Source organism: Lepidochelys olivacea (assembly GCF_965140295.1).
Source record: "Lepidochelys olivacea isolate rLepOli2 genome assembly, chromosome: 2".
Taxonomy (NCBI): domain Eukaryota; kingdom Metazoa; phylum Chordata; order Testudines; family Cheloniidae; genus Lepidochelys; species Lepidochelys olivacea.
This window is the reverse complement of record NC_140412.1, coordinates 163492304-163519432: the sequence shown is the minus strand read 5'-3', so window position 1 is coordinate 163519432 and position 27129 is coordinate 163492304. Positions and strand designations below refer to the sequence as shown.

At 40.7% G+C, this 27129-nt stretch overlaps 1 protein-coding gene across 1 annotated transcript in view; it reads left to right on the top strand.

Moving 5' to 3' along the window:
- The window catches only part of FHOD3 (formin homology 2 domain containing 3), a 627222-nt gene that overhangs the window by 435402 nt on the left and 164691 nt on the right, over positions 1-27129 (top strand). The window contains exons 7-9 of the mRNA XM_084620053.1: positions 10287-10398; positions 20404-20498; positions 24058-24201. Coding sequence (XP_084476179.1) covers positions 10287-10398; positions 20404-20498; positions 24058-24201 — 351 coding nt within the window. The remainder of the gene's footprint in view (positions 1-10286; positions 10399-20403; positions 20499-24057; positions 24202-27129) is intronic.

The window sequence follows — 27129 nt, the reverse complement described above, 5'->3', positions numbered from 1 at the left end:
AAAATTCAGTGAACTAAATTCATCCCTCAGTTATTTTGGTGTAATTCTGGAGTAACTATGTTGCATCCAGTGAACACTCTGAATTTACACTGGCTGTTAGGAATTCATTTAAAAATTTTAAAAAGTAAATTGCTAAAAGCTGCACAAAGTGAATATTATTTTGAACACTGGTTAGTGAACCTTTTGGCAACTTCCCCTGAAAAGTTTTAGGTTTTTCTAGGTGAATGATTAACAATTGGAATGAGGCCCTTCATTGGAATATTAATCTTGCAATCTCTGTTGTGCAGTATTCAGAGTAACAGCCGTGTTAGTCTGTATTCGCAAAAAGAAAAGGAGTAGTTGTGGCACCTTAGAGACTAAAAGATCTTCTACACTTTCCACAGTATGCATCCGATGAAGTGAGCTGTAGCTCACGAAAGCTTATGCTCAAATAAATTGGTTAGTCTCTAAGGTGCCACAAGTCCTCCTTTTCTTGTTGTGCAGTATGTTTGGCTAACTTTGTAACACATTATTCCGATTGTCCTAATGTAAAGAGATAAAACAGGAAGGAACTGCCAAACTCACTGTACAGTGTAAAAGACACTTAGAGGGGAAATGTTAATGTTTCTTCCCTTCCTTGCTTTCCTCTCCTCCCTTTTACAGTGATGGCTGCATTTTATCTTTAGCCAGAAGATGCTAACATCATTTCCTCTCTGTGGATTGGCTGGCAAGTGATGTGAAAAGAACAAAGTACTTTGTGAACATCACTTCCCCCTCTCAATCCCCTCCAGCATCCTTGAGAAAAACATTGACATCACAAAAAGAAAAGGAGGACTTGTGGCACCTTAGAGACTAACCAATTTATTTGAGCATGAGCTTTCGTGAGCTACAGCTCACTTCATCGGATGCATACTGTGGAAACTGCAGCAGACTTTATATACACACAGAGAATATTGACATCACAGCCTTCAGTGATTTAAGAATCCAGGCTTACTCTCAAAACCTGGTTTGCTGTTAGTGAAACCTCACTTCCTTGGGTCAGCGGATGTATTTATAACCCTAAAGGGCTGACATCTTTTTTTCACACGCAGTGGTATTTGCAATGTAAAATTGTAAATACCTTAAGAAAAGCAGGAAAAATATGGAATTAATTACAACCCCAAACTGATCACACTGTGATGATGCTGTTGTCTCATAAGATGCCACAGTTGTACCTTTGCAGTCTGTTTCTGCTCTTGATTGTTCTTACTGCACCACATCCTGTTAGATCAAAGTTGCAGGTGTCCTACAGATTTCCGTAGTAATTTGGCTAGCGATTTAATATCCTACAGGAAACGATTCATCCTCGTTTATTACAAAGTGTAAGAAGGCCAGTATATCTTAGAAACAGCTTTCATGATTTAAACACAGTTTTCATTGAAAGTTAATGGTTCAGGCGGTTGGGAATAGGACACAGAACTTTTTTGTATTGCACCCATCACTGAGGTGTCTGGATGCAACACATAGATTAAAATGATGCTCAACAACCAGTTCAGTCCCTACCTCAACCCCTTTCACTCCTTGACTGGGAAAATGCCCCTACCCATGGGCCTAATTTATGAAAAATTGAAATCCAGGGTTAACAAACATGCCTTGCACGACTTCCTAAAAATACCCTACAAGGGGCTCTGATAGACTAAATTCTCATCAGAGTACAGAAGATCATTTTCTCTCTTTTGTATTGTTTCCTCTGTTCGTCCGATGATCTAATTTAGTGCTGGTTTTAGCTGTGGCTGTTGGAATGTTTTTTTTATTTGTTCAACAAACACCTTTGTGGAATCTATATATACTTTTGTGTGAGTGGAAGGCACTGGAGTTGGGATTTCTGTTCCGTTAGGCTTCTGGCTCATTGTTTCTGACCTCTGCCCTGAGACCAGTATTCCAAATAGACTGAATTTCACGCTTCATTCTACTTCACTGTCTGTTTCCCTTGTATTGTTTCAGACAGGAATCCAAGTCCCACCCTGACATCCTCCTTCTCTTTATTTATCTGCTGCTAACCCTTGGTGTGGAAAAGTCATTTGTGTGACACTGCAGTCTGTTGAGTGGTTTGGGATGGACCATGCATTTATGTGTCAAGATGTAAATACCTACTCTGTTTGGTCTGCGAAGCATCAATGGACTAAAAAACCAGTTAGGCATCATAAGTAATAATTTAATTATTGCCTCTATAATTATGTGATATATTACTTGGCTGTTTACTTTAGCAAATTTCTAATCACTGGAATATATGAAATACAGGAAAAGGTAGTATAAGCACCAGAATGATCAAGACACTCTCAGAGCATCGCTGTGCTCAAGTACACAGATTGGAACCCGGGTTGTGGTGTTTCTGGGAGGGTAAAAAGGGTACTACAAACCTGGCAAGTTTTTAGTGGAATTGAGGCAAAGGCCCAACTTGGTACCTATAGGGAGAAAGCTAATTATAACCCCTTGAGTTGGGTAGAGAGGGGAAAAGATCGTGTTATGCTTATAATAAACTTGTCTTTTCTCTCCTCCCCTCGGGCTGCAAGTTTTGTGTTGCACCTTGTAGAATCTCACCCTATGAAGTTAGGAGTCTTAGTTATTTCATCCAGGTCTCATACCTAAGACAATATTTTTACAGTTACACTGACCAAATTAGTGAACTACACACTGGCATTGTGAGCTACACATCAGTTACCATAATGTGCTGCTGATTCATATGAACATTAAAGGTTTGGTTTATGGGTATTTTAAATCAATATTTAGCATCTTTAATCTTATCTATTGCTCTGGTTTGAAAAAATAAGGCTACAAAGTTATATGTTTGATGCTCTTTCCTCCCATTGAGCAAGGTTAGGAGAGCAAAATACTTACATTTTTCTCATACTGTAGATACCAACTTAAATAGCTGAAAAGAAATACCTTGAAATCTGCAAAAGCCTTTTAAAGCCACCGACTGTGAAATGTAAAAATCCTACCTACTAGATGCTGATATTTTATAATAAACGAGTGGCTCTTTAAAGTCCAGAATCTGAAATTTTTTAAGTGTGAAACTACTGTTCTGTTTTCACCTGAGATACTATCCATTAATGTAATATTATAAATGATTATAGTACCTCACCATGCATGTAGTACCCTTGATCATTTCAGAACTGTGTAGACACTGTGGAAACTAAATAAGGGATTGTTTGGCAGTTTCATGCTCTTGTTTCAGCCTTGTCCTCCCCAAAGGTGTACAAATTGGAGCTGAGGCTATAATTGATTTTTTTGGTCAGGGTCTGAACCACAAAATCTGGGGCGGGGAAAAGCAGTTTGGTTTGAACTGAAACTGATTTTTTTCCTATGGCCAAGGAAATTTTGCCAATTGTTTGCACTGTCAATTCAGTTTATTTGAGCATAAGCTTTCGTGAAAAAGCTTAAGCTTTACATACTGAAAAATGCTTCCTGTGCATTTGTATGCATCCGATGAAGTGAGCTGTAGCTCACGAAAGCTTATGCTCAAATAAATTGGTTAGTCTCTAAGGTGCCACAAGTCCTCCTTTTCTTTTTGTGAATACAGACTAACACGGCTGTTACTCTGAAAACTGTCAATTCAGCCTCCCATATTCCTTCCTTCTCATTCTGACCTGGTCAGGCAGAATCATGGTCATGCTCTGCATCTCAGGGCATGGCTGCTCCATGGTTGAATGAGGAGGAAGAGCAATGTTCAGCAGCTATTCCGTAGTCCTACTCAGTATTAGAAAACCCTCAACCAGGATGGCCTCTTCGGCAAAGTGGAAGCATTTTTCAGTGTGGTCATTGGCCCACAGAGTTCAGTATCCATGACATCTTGAAGTATTTGCTGCATCTGCAGTCATTGGGCCTTACACTTAGCTCATGCATCTAACAGCGATCTCAGCCTTTCATCCACTCATTCATGGACGATTGGTGTTTCCAATCCTTTGTTTCCATCTGTTGGTTCCAGAACCAGTTGCCTTGTGGGACCTGAATGTGGTCTTAACGATTCTGATGGGATCTCCTTTGGAGCGTCTGGCATTCTATCCTTTTCCTCACTTATGTAAAAAAAAACTTTATTCCTTGTGGCAATAACATCTGCAAAGAGAGTGTATGAGTTGCAGGCTTTGATGGCAGAGCCGCCTTACATGCCCGGCAGTCCTTCAAGTCCTTGTTTAAATAGATTGTGTGCCCCATCCCCTGGTGGTACTGCTTGTGAGTCACCTAAGTGAAATACATGGCTGCATCTACTTGAAGAAGAAGCAGGAACGATTACTTATTGTAATTGTTGTCCTTTGAGATGTGATACAGATGTGTAATCCACAACCCCATCCGTCCCCTCTGCATCGGAGTCTGGGTATTTGATGCAAAGGAAACTGAGGTGGGTTGGGATGGTGCCGCCTCATATAACCGGGGGAAGGGAGCTATGGCCACAAGGCACGAGCGCTGCTGGGTAGAAATCTCTGGCTCCAGAATGCTGAGTGCATACACACGCAAGTGAAATACACGTCTGCATCACATCTTGAAGAACCACAGTTACAGTGAGTAAGCATTTCTTTCAAAACAAGTCGAAATGATTCTTTTCAACATGACTGAAACAACCATTTTGACTTTTTTTTTGGTTGTCACAGATTTGATCCAAATTTCTTCCCCTCCCAAGAATTCATTTTGGGGGAAAACAAGTCGAAATGATTCTTTTCAACATGACTGAAACAACCATTTTGACTTTTTTTCTGGTTGTCACAGATTTGATCCAAATTTCTTCCCCTCCCAAGAATTCATTTTGGGGGAAAATTGACCATCCTACATAAAAATCCTGCTTTAGTACAAAGGAGCAAGCCAAGTGCTTTCAGTACCATTTTATGTTGAAGTGCGCATCACACACAGAGCCTCATCGCCTGCCAACAAATGTCATTGACAAAGAGATGACAACAGTTAACGACATCTAAATCCATTATCCACTAAAGTGATTAACGTCACCAACCACTTTGGTCATGTGGTTTCACACATACCTATTTCCCCAATATTTATTAATTATTTTATCCGTTTTTACTTTGTTAGGAGCCAAATGAACCCCCAAAATGTGCAATTTTACAACTGAATTAAAAGCATCCTCCTATTGCCAAAATTAGATGAGGCTATAAACCACAATTTAAAAGGAAAAAAATATACATATATAATCACCTCTTTCTCCAGGTCTTGGTTGCTGGATTATACCCAGCAGCCATCTTATGGTCTGGTATCCAGTTAAGCACAGTAGGTTGACAGCTACAGAGAACTCTCAGAAAGTCAGACTGGGCTTCAGTAAATCCACATACAGAAACCTTATTTGGCTGAAACAGTCACATTGGCCCCTAAGGGTTTACAGGGTTTCTAGCATAGCAGCTGCAAGCTGAATGAAAGAATAAATTGACTTAATAGACCGCCACAGATAGCCATGACCCACAGTTAGCATGCTGAGATCACACAATGGCCCTCTGCTTCGTGGAGGACATAGTGGAATTACAGAGGCATAGTTTTTAAAGATCAGCATCTCACACCGTTTTTTGTCTATTGGAAGCTGTATGTGACTTCGCCCCCAGATACCTCCATGTGGATCCAGTCAGCAGTGGCCTGTGTGACTGAGCCTAAAGTTCTAAGGAAAGTCAAAAGTTATGGCCGACAGTAAGATTTCCTTAGATCTTCAGTTGCAAGCTTTTCAGGGAAGAGACTCTGCTTAAATATTTGTGCAGTGCATAGCTCAAGAGACCTTGATCTGGGCCCTAAATATAAAATTGATTAATAAATTTAAATGATAATTAAGCAATAAAAATCATCCCCAGATACCCCTTATTTAATAGTTGAGTTTTGCACCACATTATTAGAAGGCCACCTCAAAGTGTCTGATTTTCATTAGTCCATTCACTGCTTTCCTAAAACAAGGGGTCACTAGGCAGGCAGTCTGGTGATTAGAGTGCTAACCTGGGACTTGGGAAACCTGGGTCTAAGACCCTGTTCTTCCATGGACTGCTTGAGTGATCTTGGGAAAGTGACAGAAGCCCAATTTTTTAAAGAGACAAGGTGGGTGAGATAATATTTTTTATTGGACCAACTTCTGTTACTGAGAGAGACAAGTTACTAGCTTACCCAGAGTTCTTCCGGCTACCACAACACTGCATACAGATTTTTAAAGGTATTTAGGTGTTGCGCCACTCAGAGCTGCAACTACAACTGACTTAGAATCCTGAGTCTCATTTTCAAAAGTGACTTAGGCACCTGAATGTGACAGTCTGTACCCCTATGTTCACCCCTTTTACAAAATTTATCGTCGTTCTGTAAAAGTATGCCTTGTGAGGTATCATTTGAAAACTTATAATTTGCTGATCATTATTTTCCTGGTAAAATATGTGTGGCAGCATTGCATGTAACCATTGCATAGGATTTCTCTGTATGGTATTACTAAACATGTTCCAAGTCTAGGGACAGCAGCTACAAACCAGTTCCCCAGAGCCAATGCCCAATGCTTCAGCCAGGTGTCAATAAAATCAAACTGACCAACACCTGGTTAAGTGGCCATTCTTTGGCAGGAAAGAGGATGTGGGTGAAAATCTACATCTTGACAAAGACACTTTCTGTCTTCTGAACCTCAACTGGAGATGATTCTCAAAGAAGAGAAAGAATTATGACTGGAGAGAGGAGACACTTCAAATTATTCCCCCTTTTCTCTCTACCCACGGCATCCACAATACCTGGTTAGCAAAGGGAATAGCTTTGGACTGGGGGAGGGATCCTGACTGACAGAGATTCAGCCAATAAAACTGCTGAAATGTGTGGTGAGAGAGACTTTACTTTGAATTCTTTCAGCTTGTTAAGTGAGGGATTAGTTGCGCTTTACTTCTGTTTTTTGTAACCAATTCTGACTTTTATGCGTTGTTACTTGTAGTCACTTAAAATCTCTCTTTCTGTAGTTAATAAATTTAGTTTACTGATTAGATAAATCAGTGTGTTTGTTTTAAGGTGTTTGGGAAACTCCGCTTGGGATAACATGATTTGTGCGTATCATTTATTAATAAAATGACGGACTTTATATGAACTTGTGTTGTCCAGGAGAGAGCTGGACAGTACAAGATGTACATTTCTGGGGGAAAGTCTGGGATTGGGAGTTTGCTAGTGTTACTCTGCAGTCTAATTCATGAGTGGCTGGCTATAGCACTCAGACAATATAACTGAGAGTAACTTGCATGCTGGAGGCTGTGTGTGAGCAGACCAGGAGTAGTAGCTCTTACAGCAAAGCAGTGTGAAAGGCACCGCAGGCTGGAGAACTGAGGGTACACATCTGTTCATCAGTCCTGATTTTACCCTGGGTAGTGTCACACTGAGTCTTGTTAAAAGTCAGTTGCCCTTTATCTTTCTGTGTCTCAGTTCCTTATCTGTAAAACAGGGGAAATAGTATTTTCCTAACTCATAGGATGTTGTGAGGATAAATACATTAAAGATTGTGAGGCACTCAGATACTGATAATGGGAACTATAAGTACCGTAGATAGACAGACCAACTATATATATAGAGATAGATTAGATTATTTCCTTGAAGCAATAATTACTGGGACAGTGATTTTTCTTGGAATGAGACAAAATGAGTGTTTCAGTTACTTTCCGGCCTACTGAGTTAATGTAATAAGACAGTAACGCATAGATTCTTTTAGAGCCAGGGTTCTCAAAATTATTTGATCGGGCCCCCCTTCTTTGTGTCTGTAGTTGTTTACGCCTCCCCTCTGAGTACGTATATCACCAGTCACCTCTGAAGACAGCACTCTGCCAGCAGCAGCACAGAAGTAAGGGCAGCAATGAGAACAGTGATATTTGTCAATATCACTTTTCACAGCAGATTTAGTTCCCCATTGCCACCCTTACTTCTGCGCTGCTGCTGCCTCTCTGGGGCTGACAGCCAGCGCCCTGCCACCTCCAGGTGAGGGATGGGGCGAGAGAGTGAGGAGAGCCTGAGCCCGGGCTGCCTCCAGGTGAAGGAATGAGGGTGGGGGGGGGAAGGAGAGTCAGAACTCATGCCTCCATTGACACATTCCTGCACCTCCCTTGGGAGGCCTGCCCCATAGTTTGCAAACCGCTGTTTAGAGTGTCCTGTCTCTGCCCAGATACATGTTAAATATAAAGCAGGCAAAGATTATTATATGGGTAGAGGGACCACATTGCTCTCGCTATTCAATGAGATGTTCCTCAAGCTGTTGGATAGCTTTCATGTGGAGAAAGAGAACAGATAAACCAAATAAAAGTTACAAATACCCATTCTTACAGAGCCTAGCTCGATTCTAGTATGTTGGAGTGTATTTCTGAGAGTAATTATGTATCACGCTAGCATGGTGGCAGCTTACTGAGTCCCCCCCCTTATGGCAGAGGTCACTCTGTCATGTCCTGCTACCAATTTCTTCCTTCTTCAGTACCCCTTAATAATTCACAGTCCACAGATAATTAAAACATTCCCCTACTGGGGTCCTAGTTATTGAGTCCTTATATACTGGCCCAAACCCCAGTTAATTCACTCTTTCCCTTTAGGCAGGGAGTCTGCAGCCCTTCTTCCCAGAGGTAAGTCCCAGGAGTCTCCCAAAAGTTTCTCAGGCCTTCTTTGGTTGGAGCTTAGCCTTCTGGTTCAGGCTGTCAGGCCCAAACCTGTCTGTCTGGGTCTCTAGCAGGAGCCTCCTATTTACCGCAGCTCCTCTCTGTCACAGCAGCCTTGGTCTCAAGGTCTTCCCTGCAGGAGCCTTTCACATTCTCTCTGCAGACTCTCACCCTTCTGCTGCCTTTTACAAGCAGGGATCCTGAAAATTCCCTTTGCTGCAGAAAAATACAGAATTTGCATTTTTATAGAGAATGTTTTTACATTTGTGAAAAAATAAAAACATATGCTGTAGAACTCCATTTATCCAAGCCTCCATCGTCTGGCTCTCCATATTAACCGGACCGGGGATGAGAGCTCGAGCCCTGGGCAGTGGGGCTCAGGCTGGCAGCCCTAGGTGGCTCAGCTCCCCGGGCTAGAGAAGCAGGGCTCCCCGTTGTGGCTAGAGAAACTAAATTCAGCGTTTCATTTTAATTGCAGAAAAACATTAATTTTTATGGGGTATTTTTAATCAGAGAATTTTGTGGGTTTTTTTATCATAGAAAACTAGGATCCCTCCCAGGTCTGGCTCATTCTGTAATCAGCATTACTTAGCTTCAGTTGTCAAGGGGTGAGCCACGCTGGTTCAATCACCCTTTTCTCCAGCTTTAAATCCATGGATTTGGAGGGTTGAGAATAGAATAGTTTTAACCCATAATAGCCATCCTGATACAATTCCTCTCCACTGGCCATGCACAATCCTGTTTGTTTAAAAGTTCTTCTTCCTTCAGAGTCTTTTATATGTGAGACTCTGTGTTATTTGATGAAATTTACCCTGCAGGGAAGAAGGTTTTGTCAGAAGTCAGGTCTGTAGGTGTTTATATGAGAATGTTTAACTGCTCCCACTGTGTGCTTTGGAAATTATCTCATAGACAAACCCTCCTCTCTGTTACTGAGAAATCTATGGATGAAACTATGGCCCTACTGAAGTCACTGGGAATTGCCAGTGATTTCAGCTGGATCAGAATTTCACCCTAGGAGTCAAAGTTTCTGAACTCAGAGAATACATGATGGGAGGCCCCACTCATTGATGGAGTTTTTTTTTCTTGTTAGCAGGTTGCAAACTCAATGCTCCCCTCCGCTGGAGTACAAAAAGGCCATTTTATGATAGTGTTTTCTGGGACAGCTAAGTATAAAGACACTTCTCCCAGTTCCCATGCTTAATGAATTTCAATCTGTTTAAATAGAAATATTATAAGAAATGAAAAAGAAAGCAGGGGAAAATCATATCCAATTGCGTGAGAGGGAGGAAGAGCTTGAAATCTGACCATGTTAACCACTCACAAGTAATGAACAATAAATACTGTGTTAGGAGATGAGGTTCTCAGATCAGTAGATTCAGTGTCTACCATGCTTTGACCAGGGACTGACTAGGGGTCTGAGGAATGTATTGTCATGTTTGTTATGCGCTTTGGAGCCTTAGTTTTGGAGTTCAGACTGAGCTGCAGTTAATGGGGAGAGTGCTGTCCTATCAGTGAAGTGCGAGGCCAACTCGCTGTGCAGAACTTTTATGTATGTGGCTCAAGTATATTCATTCTCTCATATTGTTGCCATTGCTGCCTCAAGCCAAAATGCAATGCTTACATCTGGTACAGTGGCATGCAGCACATCTGGAAATACTGTCAGCTGCTGAATGACCAAGTTACTTTCTTTTCTTTCAGTTCCGTCTGGTGGTAAAAACAGCACTGAAACTGCAGCTGGTGTTTGTGGAGTATACGGAATCTAATGCACCACTTTTAATCCAGGCAGTATCCACAGTAGATGAGAAGAGAGGTGAGTAGCTGATAATATAGGGTGAAATCTAGGCTTTACTGAGAGTTTTGCCATTGATCTCAGTGAGGCCAAGATTTCAGCTGTGGTGTGTGTTTGTCTGTTCATCCCAGAGGAATCTGCCTCAGTGATTATTTGTCCCACAGTCATTTTACAGAACTGCTGCTTGATTGTTTTTAAAAACATGTTTAAAGTATTAATACAACACGGAGTCACTGTGAGAAGTACCCTTCTTCTCTAAATAATTCCATGGGTCTCATTAGGGCTGCTGGTGGGGTAAGATACCATTTCACAGGAATAAGTATATCAGAATCCGTCACATAGTGAAAATGTACATTAAAGACATTGATGAAACCAGTCTTCAGTGTTACCAGCCAGTAGAAGTTTCTTTGTTTTCCTACTAAGACTCTAAGACTATATGGAACTTCTCCATAATTAGTCTATCTAAGGTCCCGTATCTATCTCTATGGCCCTCATTACTGGGATATCTAGGGGCCTCACAATTTGCTAGTGTAATAATTTTCACAACATCTCTGTGAGATAGGGAAAAGCTGTCATCCCCATTTTACAGATGAGAGACTGAGTGACTTACCTCTGTCATACAAGAAGTCTGTGGCAAAGCAAGGAATTGAACTCTGGTCTCCCAAGTTGTAAGTGAGTGCCCTAACCTCAGGATCATGCTTTCTCTTCTTGCTTAAAAGCAGCCATCTAACATGGAGAAAAAACATGTCATCAGTGTTGTCCTTTTGTCATCCAAAAACCTAAACAAACATAGCACCAGTGTGAACTGTACATAGAAAATGGTCTGTTTGTTGCATTGCAATAAAATCCTCCAGCAGATACTATGCTGAGACCTGTCATCCTTTACATCCAGGAAAAAAGACTTGTATTAAAAAATGTGCACACAATTAAGAAAAGAACAAAAATGTTGTGGTGGGGTTTTTTGGGTGGTTCTTCCCACAAAAGTATTGCAGAACTCCAAGGACATGCTCTTTTGGTTTGAACTCTTCCTTTGACTCCAGAAAGGTTTGTGAGGCTGCAGACCCATTGTTGTGGTCTCACACACATGGAGATTAAAACAAAGTTCCCATCCTTGGAATGGTTGCCTTGCTGCTGAACTTCTTCAAAAGACTCGTTATGGTTAAAGTAAAACAAATGATTGGTGGGAACAGAAGCAGGGTGTGGGATGTTAGGGAGAGAAGAGAAAGTTACCAGTTTTCACTTTTAACTATCAGAATTGGTGTGTTGAAAAGATTAAAAAAGAGCCATAAATCCTCTGTAGCCGGGTGGAAGGCAAGGGGATACTTTAAAAATGTGGACTGTTCAGGTTGGTTTTCTGTTTTGAATTAAAACCCATAAACCTTAGAATGCTATACAGCAGAAATGTACTTATAGTGCTCATGTAATAGTGAGTTCTATGATTTATTTTTATAGCCAATTGTAGTATTTCCTCAGCCCTCTGAACTCACTTATATTCTCAATATGTTCAAATCACCAGCTGTTCCCGCGCTAGCAAACACCATTAAACAATGGCGGGGGGAGGGAGAAGGGGAAAAAACATGCTACCATGTGCCATCCCCTTTTATATCTGGTAGGATGGCCTTGGGCCTACATTTCACTCCCCCAAAAAAGTAATAAAAGAATTTGAAAATCAACATAAAATTTTGAAAAAGTATACTTATGGTTAGATGATTGTTGAAAGCAAAGTGGGAGATTATTGGAATTCTCATACCAGCTGGGAGGCATATTGCATCATGGTTGAGCTGTAGCTCATGAAAGCTTATGCTCAAATAAATTTGTTAGTCTCTAAGGTGTCACAAGTCCTCCTTTTCTTTTTACAAATAACTTGTTATCCTTACATATCCACTATGCTTAAAAAAAAAAGTCCCTTTCAATTATATTAGAAATTCCTCAAGAGTAAAACAAGAAACTACAAGAGGAGGTGTGTGTTATTGTCCTGTCTGTTTAGGGTTTGGGTTTTTTTTAAGGTAATCAGAGGAACAGCATTTCTTTTTTATTTGTGGTGATGCTGCCTTTTTAATTACAGTTGGTAATTGCTGCCTTGTAACGGTGGCAGACCTGCTTTAAAAGATTTGTTTATTAGATGGAAGAAAAGAGGAAGAATATGTTACATGCCTTGTTTTGGAAATTTTATTATAAGTCTTAGAGCTAACTAATTAAGTTCAATGCTGCTTTGAAAAAAGCCCTGTTTTTCATTCAAATGCAAGGCGATGAGATATGACATAATTCTTTAACATGTGTACCACACATGATTAACCCCCCCCAAAAAAATCCCCAACTTTAATAATTCAACCCTGTTTCCAAGTGATCCCATCTGTGATTTCTCTGCTAGAGTACATCCATATGCAAACTGAAATACAAAGCTCTATAGAAGCTGCCGGCTTAATAATGGATAAAAGCAGATCATAGGTGAGCAACTGTACAGTCCCTAGAACATATGGAGCACCCTCTTGCTCACCCTCCCTTATTTAATTTTTGTCTGCTGTCTGTTCTTAGCTCCAAGGGAACTCTCTCCTTTCAATTGAAGGGTTGTGTACTGGGGGGGGGGAGGCTGGAAAGTGCTGTAGGAATTCTACAGTGCTTCCAGCTGCTACTTTATCACAAGCATCTTTTTTTAATTCAGAGATGAAAGCGCCGTGTCTGAACTGAGCCTGATAACATCCTGTTTGTGCGTATTGTTTCTGCAACTTTGGCTGCTGTTATATGGCTTGTAAGCAGCCTGTAATATCAGAATAGTTCATGTTTTCCTCCCTTATCAAAACAGAGTTAGATATTCAGGAGCTTAATACTGATATTCCTAAAATCAGATGAAAGAATGTACATGCACATTATACACTTAAAAAACAAGCGTAAATGTAAAGGCTGTCACCTGTTAGTGCTTATGACTAATAGAGATATACAGATAAACCTCTCTCAGTGGATGAATTCTCACACAGCAGTACCAATTGCACTTTACTCCTCACCTATGGTATTCGTCTTCTCCTGGGCTTTTCATGAACAGAAAACTATTTGTGTTTACTTGCATGTCTGCCCTGTGATGTGGAGACTTTGACCCCACCAAACTCAGCTTCCTTTTTTTATTAGATTTGAACAAAATTCATATGCACACAGTTTTAAGGAGAGGCCAAAAAATAGTCAGAGACTCAGGAAGTAACTAGATATACTATTTGGATATACTGTATTTAAAGTGTTCTGGATCATCTAGGACGTAATGGTTGTCACTGTGCTTTACACCATCCATGGCCCCTCTGGACTTAGTGGCAGCAATGTGAAGGAAGCTCAAATGATCCTTCCCCAAAAACTCCACGCTTCAGCTAAAGGAGAATCTCCAGTAGCTGTCAGCAATAGGAAGCCTCTGACATACAGGAGAGCAGTTCTGGTTCCATTCAGTAGGAAGGCACTGGTACACATACAGAGAAAGAAAATTCTTCCAGTTCACTTCAGGAAGCCTGATTTTTCTCTCTCATCAGTTTTACTACTGGTATTGCATGGAAGTCATAAGCTTGTGCTTTTAATGGTGCCTACCTCTTGAATAACTCTCTTCATCAGCAGATCTCAAAGCACTTTTCAGAGTCAGTTTCATCATCTCCTTTTTACAGATGGAGAATTTGGGGCACAGAGAGGTGAAGTGATGTGCCCCAGGTCACCCTGTAGATCAGTGGCAGGACTAGGAATAGAACCAGGTCAGATGAGTCCCAGCCCAGTGTTCTGTCTAGTAGGCCACACTGCGTCCCCTTATGTCACAGTCTGCTGTCAGAAAAAATGTTGCCACAAATTCAGCATTTTACCTTTGTTTCATGATTGTGCAGGAGGAGGAGCCAAGTTGTATGGAGACTACATTTGTTTACCACATAGCATTGGGAATTAACAAATGTAGGTAGATAACAGTATAAAAAGAAAAAAAAAACCAAACAGCTGAACATTAAATGGATTTAGTTTTTCAGTAAAGATAGGCCTGACCTGAAAAGTTTAGCTCTCACTCAAAATTTGAACGTCTTCAAAGTTTGAAGAGGTCTGACCATTACAGTTGGTGACAAGCCAGGGCTTTTGGATCTAGATACAAATTTCCCTCACATTTGGGAGTGTTCAGATCTGTGGTTTTGGTTTGAACTCATGTGTAGTCTGAGATGTTTGAAAGCTTTCCACAATATGAATATTCCTCTTCAAGGGAAGGTAGGAAGAATAAAGGAAAATGAAGAAGCAAGCATATAGCTTCATGTTTTTCAAGGCTCCTAGATAAATGTCATTGTCTTGCTGCAGCCTCTTGCGAATTTAGAGGACATATACACACTTCAGTAACAAGATGAGAGAATTCAGAGGGGTAGCCGTGTTAGTCTATATCCATAAAAACAATGAGGAGTCATTGTGGCACCTTAGAGACTAACAAATTTATTTGGGTATAAGCTTTCGTGGTTATATCCCAAAAGCTTGTGCCCAAATAAATTTGTTAGTCTCTAAGATGAGAGAAGATAGCCTCACAGGTAACCTCATGCTTTCTCTTTGATTGTGCACCTCAAGATCACAATGAGAAAATGTATCAGAGGGGTAGCCATGTTAGTCTGGATCTGTAAAAGCGGCAAAGAGTCCTGTGGCACCTTATAGACTAACAGATGTACTGGAGCATAAGCCTTCGTGGGTGAATACCCACTTCGTCAGATGCATGTAGTGGAAATTTCCAGAGGCAGGTATAAATATGCAAGCAAGAATCAGGCTAGGGATAATGAGGTTAGTTCAGTCAGGGAAGATGAGGCCCTCTTCTAGCAGTTGAGGTGTGAACACAAAGGGAGGAGAAACCGCTTTTGTAGTTGGCTAGCCATTCACAGTCTTTGTTTAATCCTGAGCTGATGGTGTCAAATTTGCAAATGAATGAAGCTCAGCACTTTCTCTTTTAAGTCTGGTCCTGAAGTTTTTTGCTGCAGGATGGCTACCTTTAAATCTGCTGTTGTGTGTCCAGGGAGATTGAAGTGTTCTCCTACAGGTTTTTGTATATTGACATTCCTAATCTCTGATTTGTGTCCTTTTATCCTTTTACATAGAGACTGTCCAGTTTGGCCGATGTACATAGCAGAGGGGCACTGCTGGCACATGAAGGCGTAGATTATATTGGTGGACGTGCAGGTGTATGAACCGGTGATGGTGTGGCTGATCTGGTTAGGTCCTGTGATGGTGTCGCTGGTGTAGATATGTGGGCAGAGTTGGCATCGAGGTTTGTTGCATGGATTGGTTCCTGAATTAGAGTTATTATGGTGCAGTGTGTCGTTGCTGGTGAGAATATGCTTCAGGTTAGTGGGTTGTCTGTGTGCGGGGACTGGCCTGCCTCCCAAGGCCTCTGAAAGTGAGGAATCTTTGTCCAGGATGGGTTGTAGATCACTGATGATGCGTTGGAGAGGTTTTAGCTGAGGACTGTATGTGATGGCCAGTGGAGTTCTGTTGGTTTCTTTCTTGGGCTTGTCTCACAGCAGGAGGCTTCTGGGTAGACGTCTGGCTCTGTTGATCTGTTTCCTTATTTCCTTGTGTGGGTATCGTAGTTTTGAGAATGCTTGGTGAAGATCTTGTAAGTGTTGGTCTCTGTCTGAGGGGTTGGAGCAAATGCGGTTGTACGTCAGTGCTTGTCTGCAGACAGTGGATCGTGTGGTGTGTCTGGGATGGAAGCTGGAGGCATGAAGGTAGGCGTAGTGGTCGTTGGGTTTTCGGTATACGGTGGTGTTAACGTGACTGTCGCTTATTTGCACCGTGGTGTCTAGGAAGTGGACCTCCCGTGTAGATTGGTCCAAGCTGAGGTTGATGGTGGGGTGGAAGCTGTTGAAATCATGGTGGAATTCTTCCAGGGTTTCCTTCCCGTGGGTCTAGATAATAAAGATGTCATCAATACAGCGTAGGTAGAGAAGGGGCGTGAGTGGCGAGAGCTGAGGAAGCATTGTTCGAGGTCAGCCATAAAAATGTTGGCATATTGTGGGGCCATGCGGGTGCCCATAGCAGTGCCACTGGTCTGGAGGTATATATTGTCACCAAATTTAAAATAATTGTGCATGAGAATAAAGTCACAGAGCTCAGCAACCAGTTGTACTGTGGCATCATCAGGGATACTCAGAAAGAAAAGGAGTACTAGTGGCACCTTAGAGACTAACCAATTTATTTGAGCATAAGCTTTTGTGAGCTACAGTTCACTTCATCGGATGCATAGAGACTGTCCAATATGCATCCAATGAAGTGAGCTGTAGCTCACGAAAGCTTATGCTCAAATAAATTGGTTAGTCTCTAAGGTGCCACTAGTACTCCTTTTCTTTTTGCGAATACAGACTAACACGGCTGCTACTCTGAAACCTGTCAGGGATACTGTTCCTGACAGCTTGTATTCCATCTGTGTGTGGGATGTTTGTGTAGAGAGCCTCTACGTACATGGTGGCTAGGATGGTGTTTTCTGGAAGATCACCAATGCATTGTAGTTTTCTCAGGAAATCAGTGGTGTCACGGAGCTACCTGGGAGTACTGGTGGAGTAGGGTCTGAGTAGAGAGTCCACATATCCGGACAGTCCTTCAGTGAGAGTGCCAATGCCTGAGATGGTGGGGCGTCCAGGATTTCCGGGTTTATGGATCTTGGGTAGTAGATAGAATAGCCTCGGTCGGGGCTCTAAGGGTATGCTGATTTGTTCCTGTGTTAGTGTAGAGAGTGTCCTGAGTAGACGGTGCAGTTTCTTAGTGTATTCCTCAGTGGGATCTGAGGAAAGTGGCCTGTAGAATTTGGTATTGGAGAGTTGTCTGGCAGCCTCCTTTTGGTAGTCAGACCTGTTCATGATGACAACAGCACCTCCTTTATCAGCCTCTTTGATTATAAAGTCAGGGTTGTTTCTGAGACCCTGGATGGCATTGCATTCTGCACGACTTAGGTTATGAGGCAAGCAATGTTGTTTTTCCACAATTTCTGCCTGTGCAGATCGGCGGAAGCACTCTATGTATAGGTCCAGACTGTCTTTTCGACCCTCAGGAGAAGTCCATGTGTAGTTCTTCTTCTTGTGCTGTTGGTGGGAGGATATCTGTGTGGGAGGATATCTGCGCTGTTCAGTGTTATCTTGAAAGTATTCTTTGAGTCTGAGATGGCGAAAGTAGGCTTCCAGATCACCGCAAAACTGTATCATGTTTGTGGGGGCGGTGGGACAAAAATAGAGTCCCCGAGATAGAACAGACTATTCTGCCGGGCTAAGTGTGTAGCTGGATAGATTGATGATATTGCTGGGTGATTTAGGGGTACCATTGTTGTGGCCCCATGTGGCAGGTAGGATTTTAGATAGCTTTACAGTCCTTTTTCCTTTGTAGAGAGGTGAAGTGTGTAATGTAGATCTCCTGTCTTATTTTAGGTTTCAGAGTAGCAGCCGTGTTAGTCTGTATCCACAAAAAGAAAAGGAGGACTTGAGGCACCTTAGAGACTAACAGATTTATTAGAGCATAAGCTTTCGTCGATGAAGTGAGCTGTAGCTCACAAAAGCTTATGCTCTAATAAATTTGTTAGTCTCTAAGGTGCCACGAGTCCTCCTGTTCTTTTTGTCTTATTTTAATAAAGTCTGTTTGTATGGAAGGTTGGTTATTTATGAGAGTCTCCAGGTTGGAGAATGAGAAAATGGGCAGCCTAGATGCAATTGTCACATCCTCATCTAGCGTAAATTGGAGTAGCTCCATTGAAGTCACTAGAGCTACATTGATTTACGCTAGCTGAGCATCTGATCCAGAATTTCCATGGTATGTGTCAGGAAATGGCCTTTTGTAAACAACAACAGCCGATTACCTTCTGAAAAGCAAGTACTGCTGAAGTGGCTTGCTGATAACAGTGTCTGACTGACAGATTAAAATTATACACCCGGAAAGCAGCGAAGCAATGGGTGTAGGCTAGCTAAGTTTGTGCTTTCATGGGTACCTGTGGATGTCATCTTTACATGGAAACAGGCAGGAGAATGTGGAATGGTAGAATACCAAGATATTGCATTTAAAAAACAAAATGGAATTGTTCTAATCAAAATAAGGACTGTCTAGCTACAGAATAAAAGGCATTCTCCCCCCCGAGAAGATCTTTCACTGAATCATAAATCAAGGATTAAGTAATTAATTTGTCATGTTATTGACAATTCACTTCCTTACAAATAGCACTGTTGTCGGTCAGAATAATATAATTTCCCCTTTTTGTTTCTCTCTCTCTCTCTTTCTTGTTTTCTTACTTTTTTTCTTTTTTCATTAGAAACCACAGGAAGACATTTTTGTAGTGAGGATATCATTCCTCCCAATCATATATCTTATTTGAGCAGAGTGAATTTGTTCCACATGTCTTTTGAACGTGTGTTCCTTGCACAAAAATGTCTGTTTATGTAGAGAGGCAAATGAAGAGAAGGCAAGTGGAACTGGAAAAGCTCATAACAGAATAGTGTTTTAATTAATGCATTAGAAAAAATACTGAGCAGTAGGGATAGCTCAGTGGTTTGAGCATTGGCCTGCTAAACCCAGGGTTGTGAGTTTAATCCTTCAGGGGGCCATTTAGGGATCTTGGGCAAAAACTGGGGATTGGTCCTGCTTTGAGCAGGAGGTTGGACTAGATGACCTCCTAAGGCCCCTTCCAACCCTGATATTCTATGAATGTATCTCCAGCCCTTTTGTACCTTTGCCTTTGATATGGAAGCTGCCAAAAGCTTTCTGTTTTGTTTTGTTTGCAGTGAGGATTGGAGAATATTGGTATCAATAAAAGTAAAGGAACTGAAAATGGGAACATTCCACTGTCTGAATGTTCATGTGTAAGGAACTTTGCACACTATAAACTGCCATCGCTTTGTGAATGGCGTTCTCAATTAAGTCAATGGGAGATTTGCATGTGTGTGGCAGGATATAAATTTGAAAGCAGTGTGAATGAGAGATTGCTCGCAGAGTTATGATGATAACTCATGTGGTGTATATGACAACCACAAAAGGATTATTTGTTAGGCTACAGCATCCTATCTTTGGGGTCACTGATCACCTAATGACAGGTTCTGATGAAGAATCTCTCGAGTTTCATTATATGAGTGTATTGTCACTCCATATCCTGCGGGTAGAGTTATGGAGGTGGATTTCTGTGAAGATTGGTCTGAATCATTTCTCTGCATTTCAGAGAATGCCTTCCAGCTCTGCTGATCATGTAGTTGAATTAGTTTCTCCAGGTAAATAGTTGATAGCTTTCTGATTTCCCTCCTGATCCTCACATTTACTTCAAACACTACTGTCTGAACTTGGATCCTTCATTATCCGGTTCAGATTCCTTGATAGATCAGTTTTGGCTCTTTCTTGAGTACATATATCCACCTCAGCCAAATAAATGTGATGGTTTTGCAGAGCATCTCAGACATAAGACTTTAGCTTGAGTCTACCAGCCATTTTCCTAAAGACCTATAGAATTACTTTATTTGGAGCAATAGGCTATTAAGTCACCTTGCTTTTCACAGATTTTGTAAGTATATGAGCCAAAACAAATATATAGTATTTCCCTTACTGAGTAAAACTGAGAGAATCACCTTTGAAGTGTGTGTGTGTGTGGGGGGGAGATGTAGGGAGGGGTTATTAAAATAATTCAGGTAAAAATTAGGACAAAAGATATATCACTCTTGCACTGATGCTTTTTATCTGGGAAGCATAAATTGGGATTCAATGCAGTCGTCTTTATTTCAGTCATCAGTACTTGTCGTGATATAGGTACCTGTCCCAATAATACACTATACAACTGTAATATCATAGAATCATAGGACTAGAAGGGACCTTGAGAGGTCATCTAGTCCAGTCCTCTGCACTCATGGCAGGACTAAGCATTATCGTTGGCTATATAGGTGTAAATATTGATGCATCAAAGAACTGTACAAACTAATTGTTTAGCAATTTATCTAACCATTTGCTATTATGAATCTGTGGTACATATTGTCTGAACCTGTTCATTTTTCTAGATTACATGATGAGCTACTGTTTCTGTTTTACTCTTAGGAGCCAAGCCATGGTCCAACATTATGGAGATCCTGGAGGAAAAGGACGGGGTTGACACTGAACTGCTGGTTTATGCAATGACCTTAGTTAACAAGGTTTGTTTTAACACATTAATATCATTAGCAATATTAGTACTCATTTATTTTCAGTTACATAATGCTCAAAGGCATTGTGGGCATTTGGCAGATATATAGCAAGACCAGTCTTGTCCCAAGAACTTACAGTGCAAGCCACTCAAAGCCAAACTGGATTAACCTTATCTAGAGAACACTATTTGTTGTTTTAGTACTGTGCCTTTGGCCACCACTCTACTCCGTTTTTGTAAATATAACATTAACAACAGCAGATGCCATGATGGGGGGCACTAAATATATCTTTGTATAAGTAAAATAAATATTCAAAGGCTGTTTAATCTCAACATGCAACAGCTGTAAAATTCAGGCCTTCTCTTTTCATCTTCTCTTTTCCATCCCTTAGAATACTACCAGATCTCCAGGTTAGTGAGGAAAATGAGGCTTTATAGTAGCTGAAAGAGAAGTTCTTTTCAAATTAATTGGCTGGTGTGGTGGGAAGTCTGAGCAGTTGGGTAGAGGGAGAGGTATGAGAGCATATTCACTTGAAGTGAATGCTGTGGTGCTTTGGGATTGTGTGAGGTTTAGGCAGATAGAAAGAGGGGTTTAGGTGTTTGAGAGTCTGTGGTGGGTGGGGTGGTGGAGGACAGGGATTTTGGGGGGCACAGGAGACAGGTAAGGACAGTAGTGTGAGCACTAGATGGGAGTGGCAGATTATGGATCAGTAAACTCCGGGGCAGCTTTCTGAAGGTTAGTTCACATCATTATGCCAGCCTACCAGTATGAATAAAACTGATGGTTACTCTTGTTATTTATCATTTGTGTAACGGCGCCAACCAGGATCAGGACTCCATTTTGCTAGGTGTTGTGCCATCACATAGGGAGACACAGTTCCTGTCTCCAAAGAGCTCAAAATTTAATTAGAAAAAAAGACTCAACAAATGAGTGTAACAAACCATAGGGATGGGGCGGACAAGCATAATGGTAATAAGATCCCATGGTTACAAAGGCTAGCTTTGTGCGCAATTTGATGGTTCCAGAACATTTGATTTTTTTTCTCTATGCATCGAGTGTAATGAATTTAACAGGTCTGAGTGCTAATGAAAGGGTTTCTGTTTGAAAAGGAAAAGGTGCCATGATTTTTTTTTCTTGTTTATCGTTCTCAAAGGTTTTTATTACAAGTAGCTGTTCCATTGTAAAATCAAATGTTATCTAAAATATGCATGTACACACACAAAATAAAACCAAAAGGCCATAAAAATGAGAAGCTAGTTAGAAAAAAGTTCTTAACCGCTAAAGTAATCATCAAATGAGTCAGATTTTTAAAACTGACCTTTTAAAGAAGACAGAAAGCCAGAATGTATTTAGGAACCAAAATATCATTGTGCTTTATGGTTTTGTTTAACAGGTCAGAGTGTTACTAACATTATGACCTGTTAAATTCATTATATTCGTTCAAGTACCTTCAGTTTGTCAATTCTGGTCATAAATCACAATATGAATTTATTCCTACTGCATAGTACTTTCTCAAGCTCTTGTTCATGACTACAGTAAATGCTTTTTGGTAAAGTAGCTTCTCTTTTAATGCTTGGAATTGCCCTTGGAAACAGCCTGGTAGCGCCAGATCCCCCAGTAACATCACTGTTGTCATGATGTTTCATTTAAAACCAACTCGTGGTCCTGTTGAAATCAGTGGCAAAACTCCCATGACTTCATTAGGATAAGAGACCTTCTGAAAGGCATTTCTCGATTCACATATGTATGTAACTCCCACTAAAGCAGGAAAACATGTCCCCAGGAGTCTTTTTCCATGCCCATTTCATGCAATGTTGTATTTCATACTGGGTTCCCTCTTTCTGGGGGTTATACCTCTTAATCTTGTCTGGGAATTGTCAGCCACTAGCATTTGTTTTATTACTTCATCCCGTATTGACTTATTTTCATCCCACAGTGGATTTCTTTAGGTCTGAGCCCATCATTCCTCCTTGTAACTTTTTTTTAGGAGGGTCGTGTAGACCTAGCCTAAGAGACCAATTCTGCCACACTTATGCACACTGGGTAACATCATGCTCTAAACTGGCTTGCATACTACTTGTAATAAGGTGCTACTCAACATGAGTGGCAGAATTAGGCTCTTAAGCTTATTTGGACCTGATTCTCACTTGCCCTGCACCTTGTATAGTCATTAACAACAACATAAACTGAGTGTAAAATGCTACCAAATCAAAATAGCAGTACATTACACCCACTTTGCAATGATGTAAATGACTGCCAGAAGTCAAAAGAGCAACAGAGAATCAGGCCCATTTCTGTTTAAACAAATCTCTCTCCAATAAGAAAAGGAGTACTTGTGGCACCTTAGAGACTAACCAATTTATCTGAGCATCAGCTTTCGTGAGCTGCAGCTGACTTCATCGGATGCATAAAGTGGAAAGACTGAATGAAGTGAGCTGTAGCTCACGAAAGCTGATGCTCAGATAAATTGGTTAGTCTCTAAGGTTCCACAAGTCCTCCTTTTCTTTTTGCAAATACAGACTAACATGGGCTGCTACTCTGAAACTCTCTCCAATAGTTCATCTTCTCCCCGACTTCATTCTGCTGTTGAGCCATAATAATGGATTCATCACATGGCAGTCATTTTCAATACTAGGCTGGGAGGGCATATTGCAGTACAACCTGTACTATGACTTCACTGCACAGTAGCAGTGTGTGACTAATGGTAATATTGTGAATTCACCCACCAAAAAAAGTCTAGACTGTGATAAGAAAAGCTCTGTATTAAACCCAGAAACAAATAGAAATGGGAGTTCAAAAAGTTATTGTGGAGTAAATTATTTTTATATAAATATTCTTTATTTTCAAGTCTGTGAAAGTGTCTCTCTACTTTTAATGGTAAATGTTTGTCACAATTAGAAATGCTTTATATATGCTGAAACTCTTAATAAGACCCTTTGGACAAGGTAGCAAGTATCCCTTCAGTAAGATTTTAAAGAATGAAAAGGAAGGAAGGAACTGATATTTCTGCTGTCTAGATCAACTTGTACATTAAGAATACTACTATTACCTAAGGACTTGAAGACAGTAGGCACATGGCTTGGGATGATTGTTGCTGGCTGAGCATCAATCAGCTGTGTGGCTCACCCTTCTCCTTAAGGCTGAAGAGACAGGAATCAATAGGAAACCAGCTTGCCTTGCTCAGATAAACCTTTTTTAATTTTTTTTCTCTCTCTCTCTGCTTTTGTTCCTGTGCTTAATATCTTAATATTTGCTGCTTTTTAGTTCTGCAGTTAAGTAGAACCAGGGAAGGATCCAAATATATATTGTTATATATATTTAAATATATATATATATATATATATATATTGTTTTGTTTGTTATCTTTTTTTTTACATATTTTCCCAGAGTTTTTGGTTAGACTCTGCTCCACTTGATGTTTTGTTTTTTTCTAGCTGTGTCTCACTAACCCCACTCTTTGTTTCTTGTTTAACCACACTCACGTACACTGCCACTTACAAATTCTTGTAAAACTTTTTTAATTCTCTTCAAAACAAATCAATGTCAATGTTGTCCCTTTGATTCTCAGACGCTGTTGGGGTTGCCAGATCAGGACTCTTTCTATGACGTGGTGGACTGTCTGGAAGAGCTAGGTATCGAAACTATTTCACAGAGACACTTGAACAAGAAAGGAACAGACTTGGACTTAGTTGAGCAATTTAACATTTATGAGGTAACATAACATTCCCTGTTTTATGCATCTTACAGCTTGTGCAAACTTCAAAGCTGGGTATGGGGAATATGTAACCTAGGTGAAACTTGGTTATCTATTTTCTTTTAAAAGAAAAACATCTGGTTCCTGGAAGTGTTACACACATTCGTATATGTGACCTACTCCGGTACATGACTACATGCAGTACAAATGCATTTCATATTAGAGATAGGTTATATGTCAAGGTGAAACAGCACATTTACTAGCCTCTTTAGAGGCAGTTCTGCCTGCAATTAAAACTCTTTCTCAAACTGCTAGTTACACATCAGACTCCCTACGTCAGTAAAAGTTCTTTCCATATGCAAAAGCATTCAGTGCACAAAAAAATGTCCAGCCTACATCAACTTCACATACACGGCTCTCTCCACAATTGATTGCCCAGTGAGTCCTTGTTTATGAGTTTATACTGGATTAATTCCTACCCGACTTGCAGTGATTGGGTAATGACTGACTCCACATTCACCACCTGTGAAATATTTATGTGCAAAGATAGAATATTTGGTTTCATAACGATTAGACACTTTTCAGACTTTGCTTTTTTTAGGCCGAAAGTAATATAAAGTGCATGTGAATTTATGTCATGGTGCGGTGAAATGAAATTACTGCCTCTAGTACTAAGTCCAGCTGCAGAGACGTTGGGCCTGCTTCTCTTCTTTCTTATGCCAGGTTTACCCTGTGGTAACTCCATTGATTGTAGTGGAATTACTCCTCATTTATACCGGTGTTTGATGAGTCAGGCAAAACGTAGGAACAGAGGCCCTAATGCTCAACTGAATGTAGTCACACCAACTGAAAACTTATGTGGCTCATTGGAGAATAAGGTCCAGAAACGTCCTCTCTGGTTTTTGAAATCCATCATGATACAAGTTGACAAGAGCAGGTTTTCTCAATTTTATTGAGAGAGTGGTAAAAACAGATAAAGATATTAAGCTGGCATGAAAGTGTGTTAATTTCTTCCTTGGTTGAGAAGAAATCTGTAGGCCAGTGGGCTAGCTTGCCTTTATTGTATGTACTGCTTTGCATTATATTCTGCTTTGCATTATATTCAGCGGTAATGGAAGAAATCTACAGGCCTGTATCCTGTAAGACATTATCTTCAGCAAGTTAGGATAAGGCTTGAGGCCTGTGAACTTTGAACAGATAAACTTTGCACAGATAAATGGCCCAATTGAAAACACCAAGTATTTGGGGAGCTGAAAATAGAGTTTATGGGGAAGTTCTGATCACAGGTACAGAATTCAACAGAAGTGTCCAGGCAATAAACTGATGTCTCTAACAGGTACATGAGATACATCTAAGGCTACTTCATCGGATGAAGTGAGCTGTAGCTCACGAAAGCTCATGCTCAAATAAATTGGTTAGTCTCTAAGGTGCCACAAGTACTCCTTTTCTTTTTGCGAATACAGACTAACACGGCTGTTACTCTGAAACCTGCCATCTAAGGCTAGCCTGCTTGCTTGCCTGTATATCTTTTCTTATAAGTTTCTTATTTTTGTATGAGTTTGATTCTTTGTTTTATCATAATAAGTTTACAGGTTTATATTAGAGTATATTTTGGCTATAACACAAGGGACCTGCAGGTCACATCCTGTATGTTGAGCTAAGGCAGTTTGCATACATATGTTTGCGACCTTTCACTGAGATAGATGGTGATGAGCTAAAGCATAAGGTCCATATATGGCTGCGACCTTTAACATGGAGGATATGTTAAAGCAGGTTGGCACAGGGGCTTTCCTAAGTTCATACCCTTTTAAATTTAACAGGTATACCACACCTTGGAACTTGGAAAGAACCGAAATAACCAGTTAGGACAGAAATAAAAATGTGATACCTAACCACAAAAGGGCCATGGTAACAAATGGACTTATATGATAATGGGTGGAGATCTTTGATATACTAATCTATAGGGAAAAGGTTAGTAAGGTGAGGAAATACAAATAAGGAAAAGGGGGAAAATCACCTACTGAATATGCATCAAACATAGCAGTGTCAGCGTAACATATTATAAAAGTGGCATCCCAGCCTAGGAGCAGCAGGAGGACAAGGAGATGTCGTCCTTGGGAGATGCCAGAATGATGGTCACTGTTGATGATAGGTTTCAGAGTAACAGCCGTGTTAGTCTGTATTCGCAAAAAGAAAAGGAGGACTTGTGGCACCTTAGAGACTAACCAATTTATTAGAGCATAAGCTTTCGTGAGCTACAGCTCACTTCCTCAGATGCATATCGTGGAAACTGCAGCAGGCTTTATATATACACAGAGAATATGAAACAATACCTATTCCCACCCCACTGTCCTGCTGGTAATAGCTTATCTAAAGTGATTTCCAGCACAAATCCAGGTTTTCTCACCCTCCAGCCCCCCACACAAATTTGTACAAATTTGTGGGGGGGGCTGGAGGGTGAGAAAACCTGGATTTGTGCTGGAAATCACTTTAGATAAGCTATTACCAGCAGGACAGTGGGGTGGGAATAGGTATTGTTTCATATTCTCTGTGTATATATAAAGCCTGCTGCAGTTTCCACGATATGCATCTGAGGAAGTGAGCTGTAGCTCACGAAAGCTTATGCTCTAATAAATTGGTTAGTCTCTAAGGTGCCACAAGTCCTCCTTTTCTTTTTACTGTTGATGATGGGGAAGGTGATGAGGGAAGATGATGGCTAGCGTTTCAGGTTGTTCTACAGGAGATGATGTGAGTATATGGATGTGCAGATGTACATTCTGTAGTATCTCTGTCTTACTGAATTGGGGTGTTTGTGACTGTGTTAAATGTATTATTAAACTATATTTGTAAATATAAAAGAGTTGCTATAGGGTGAGTGTTACAACTGCGCACATTGGGGTTCCCAATTACATAATAATTTGAATAATACTGGGACTGATCTTGGGG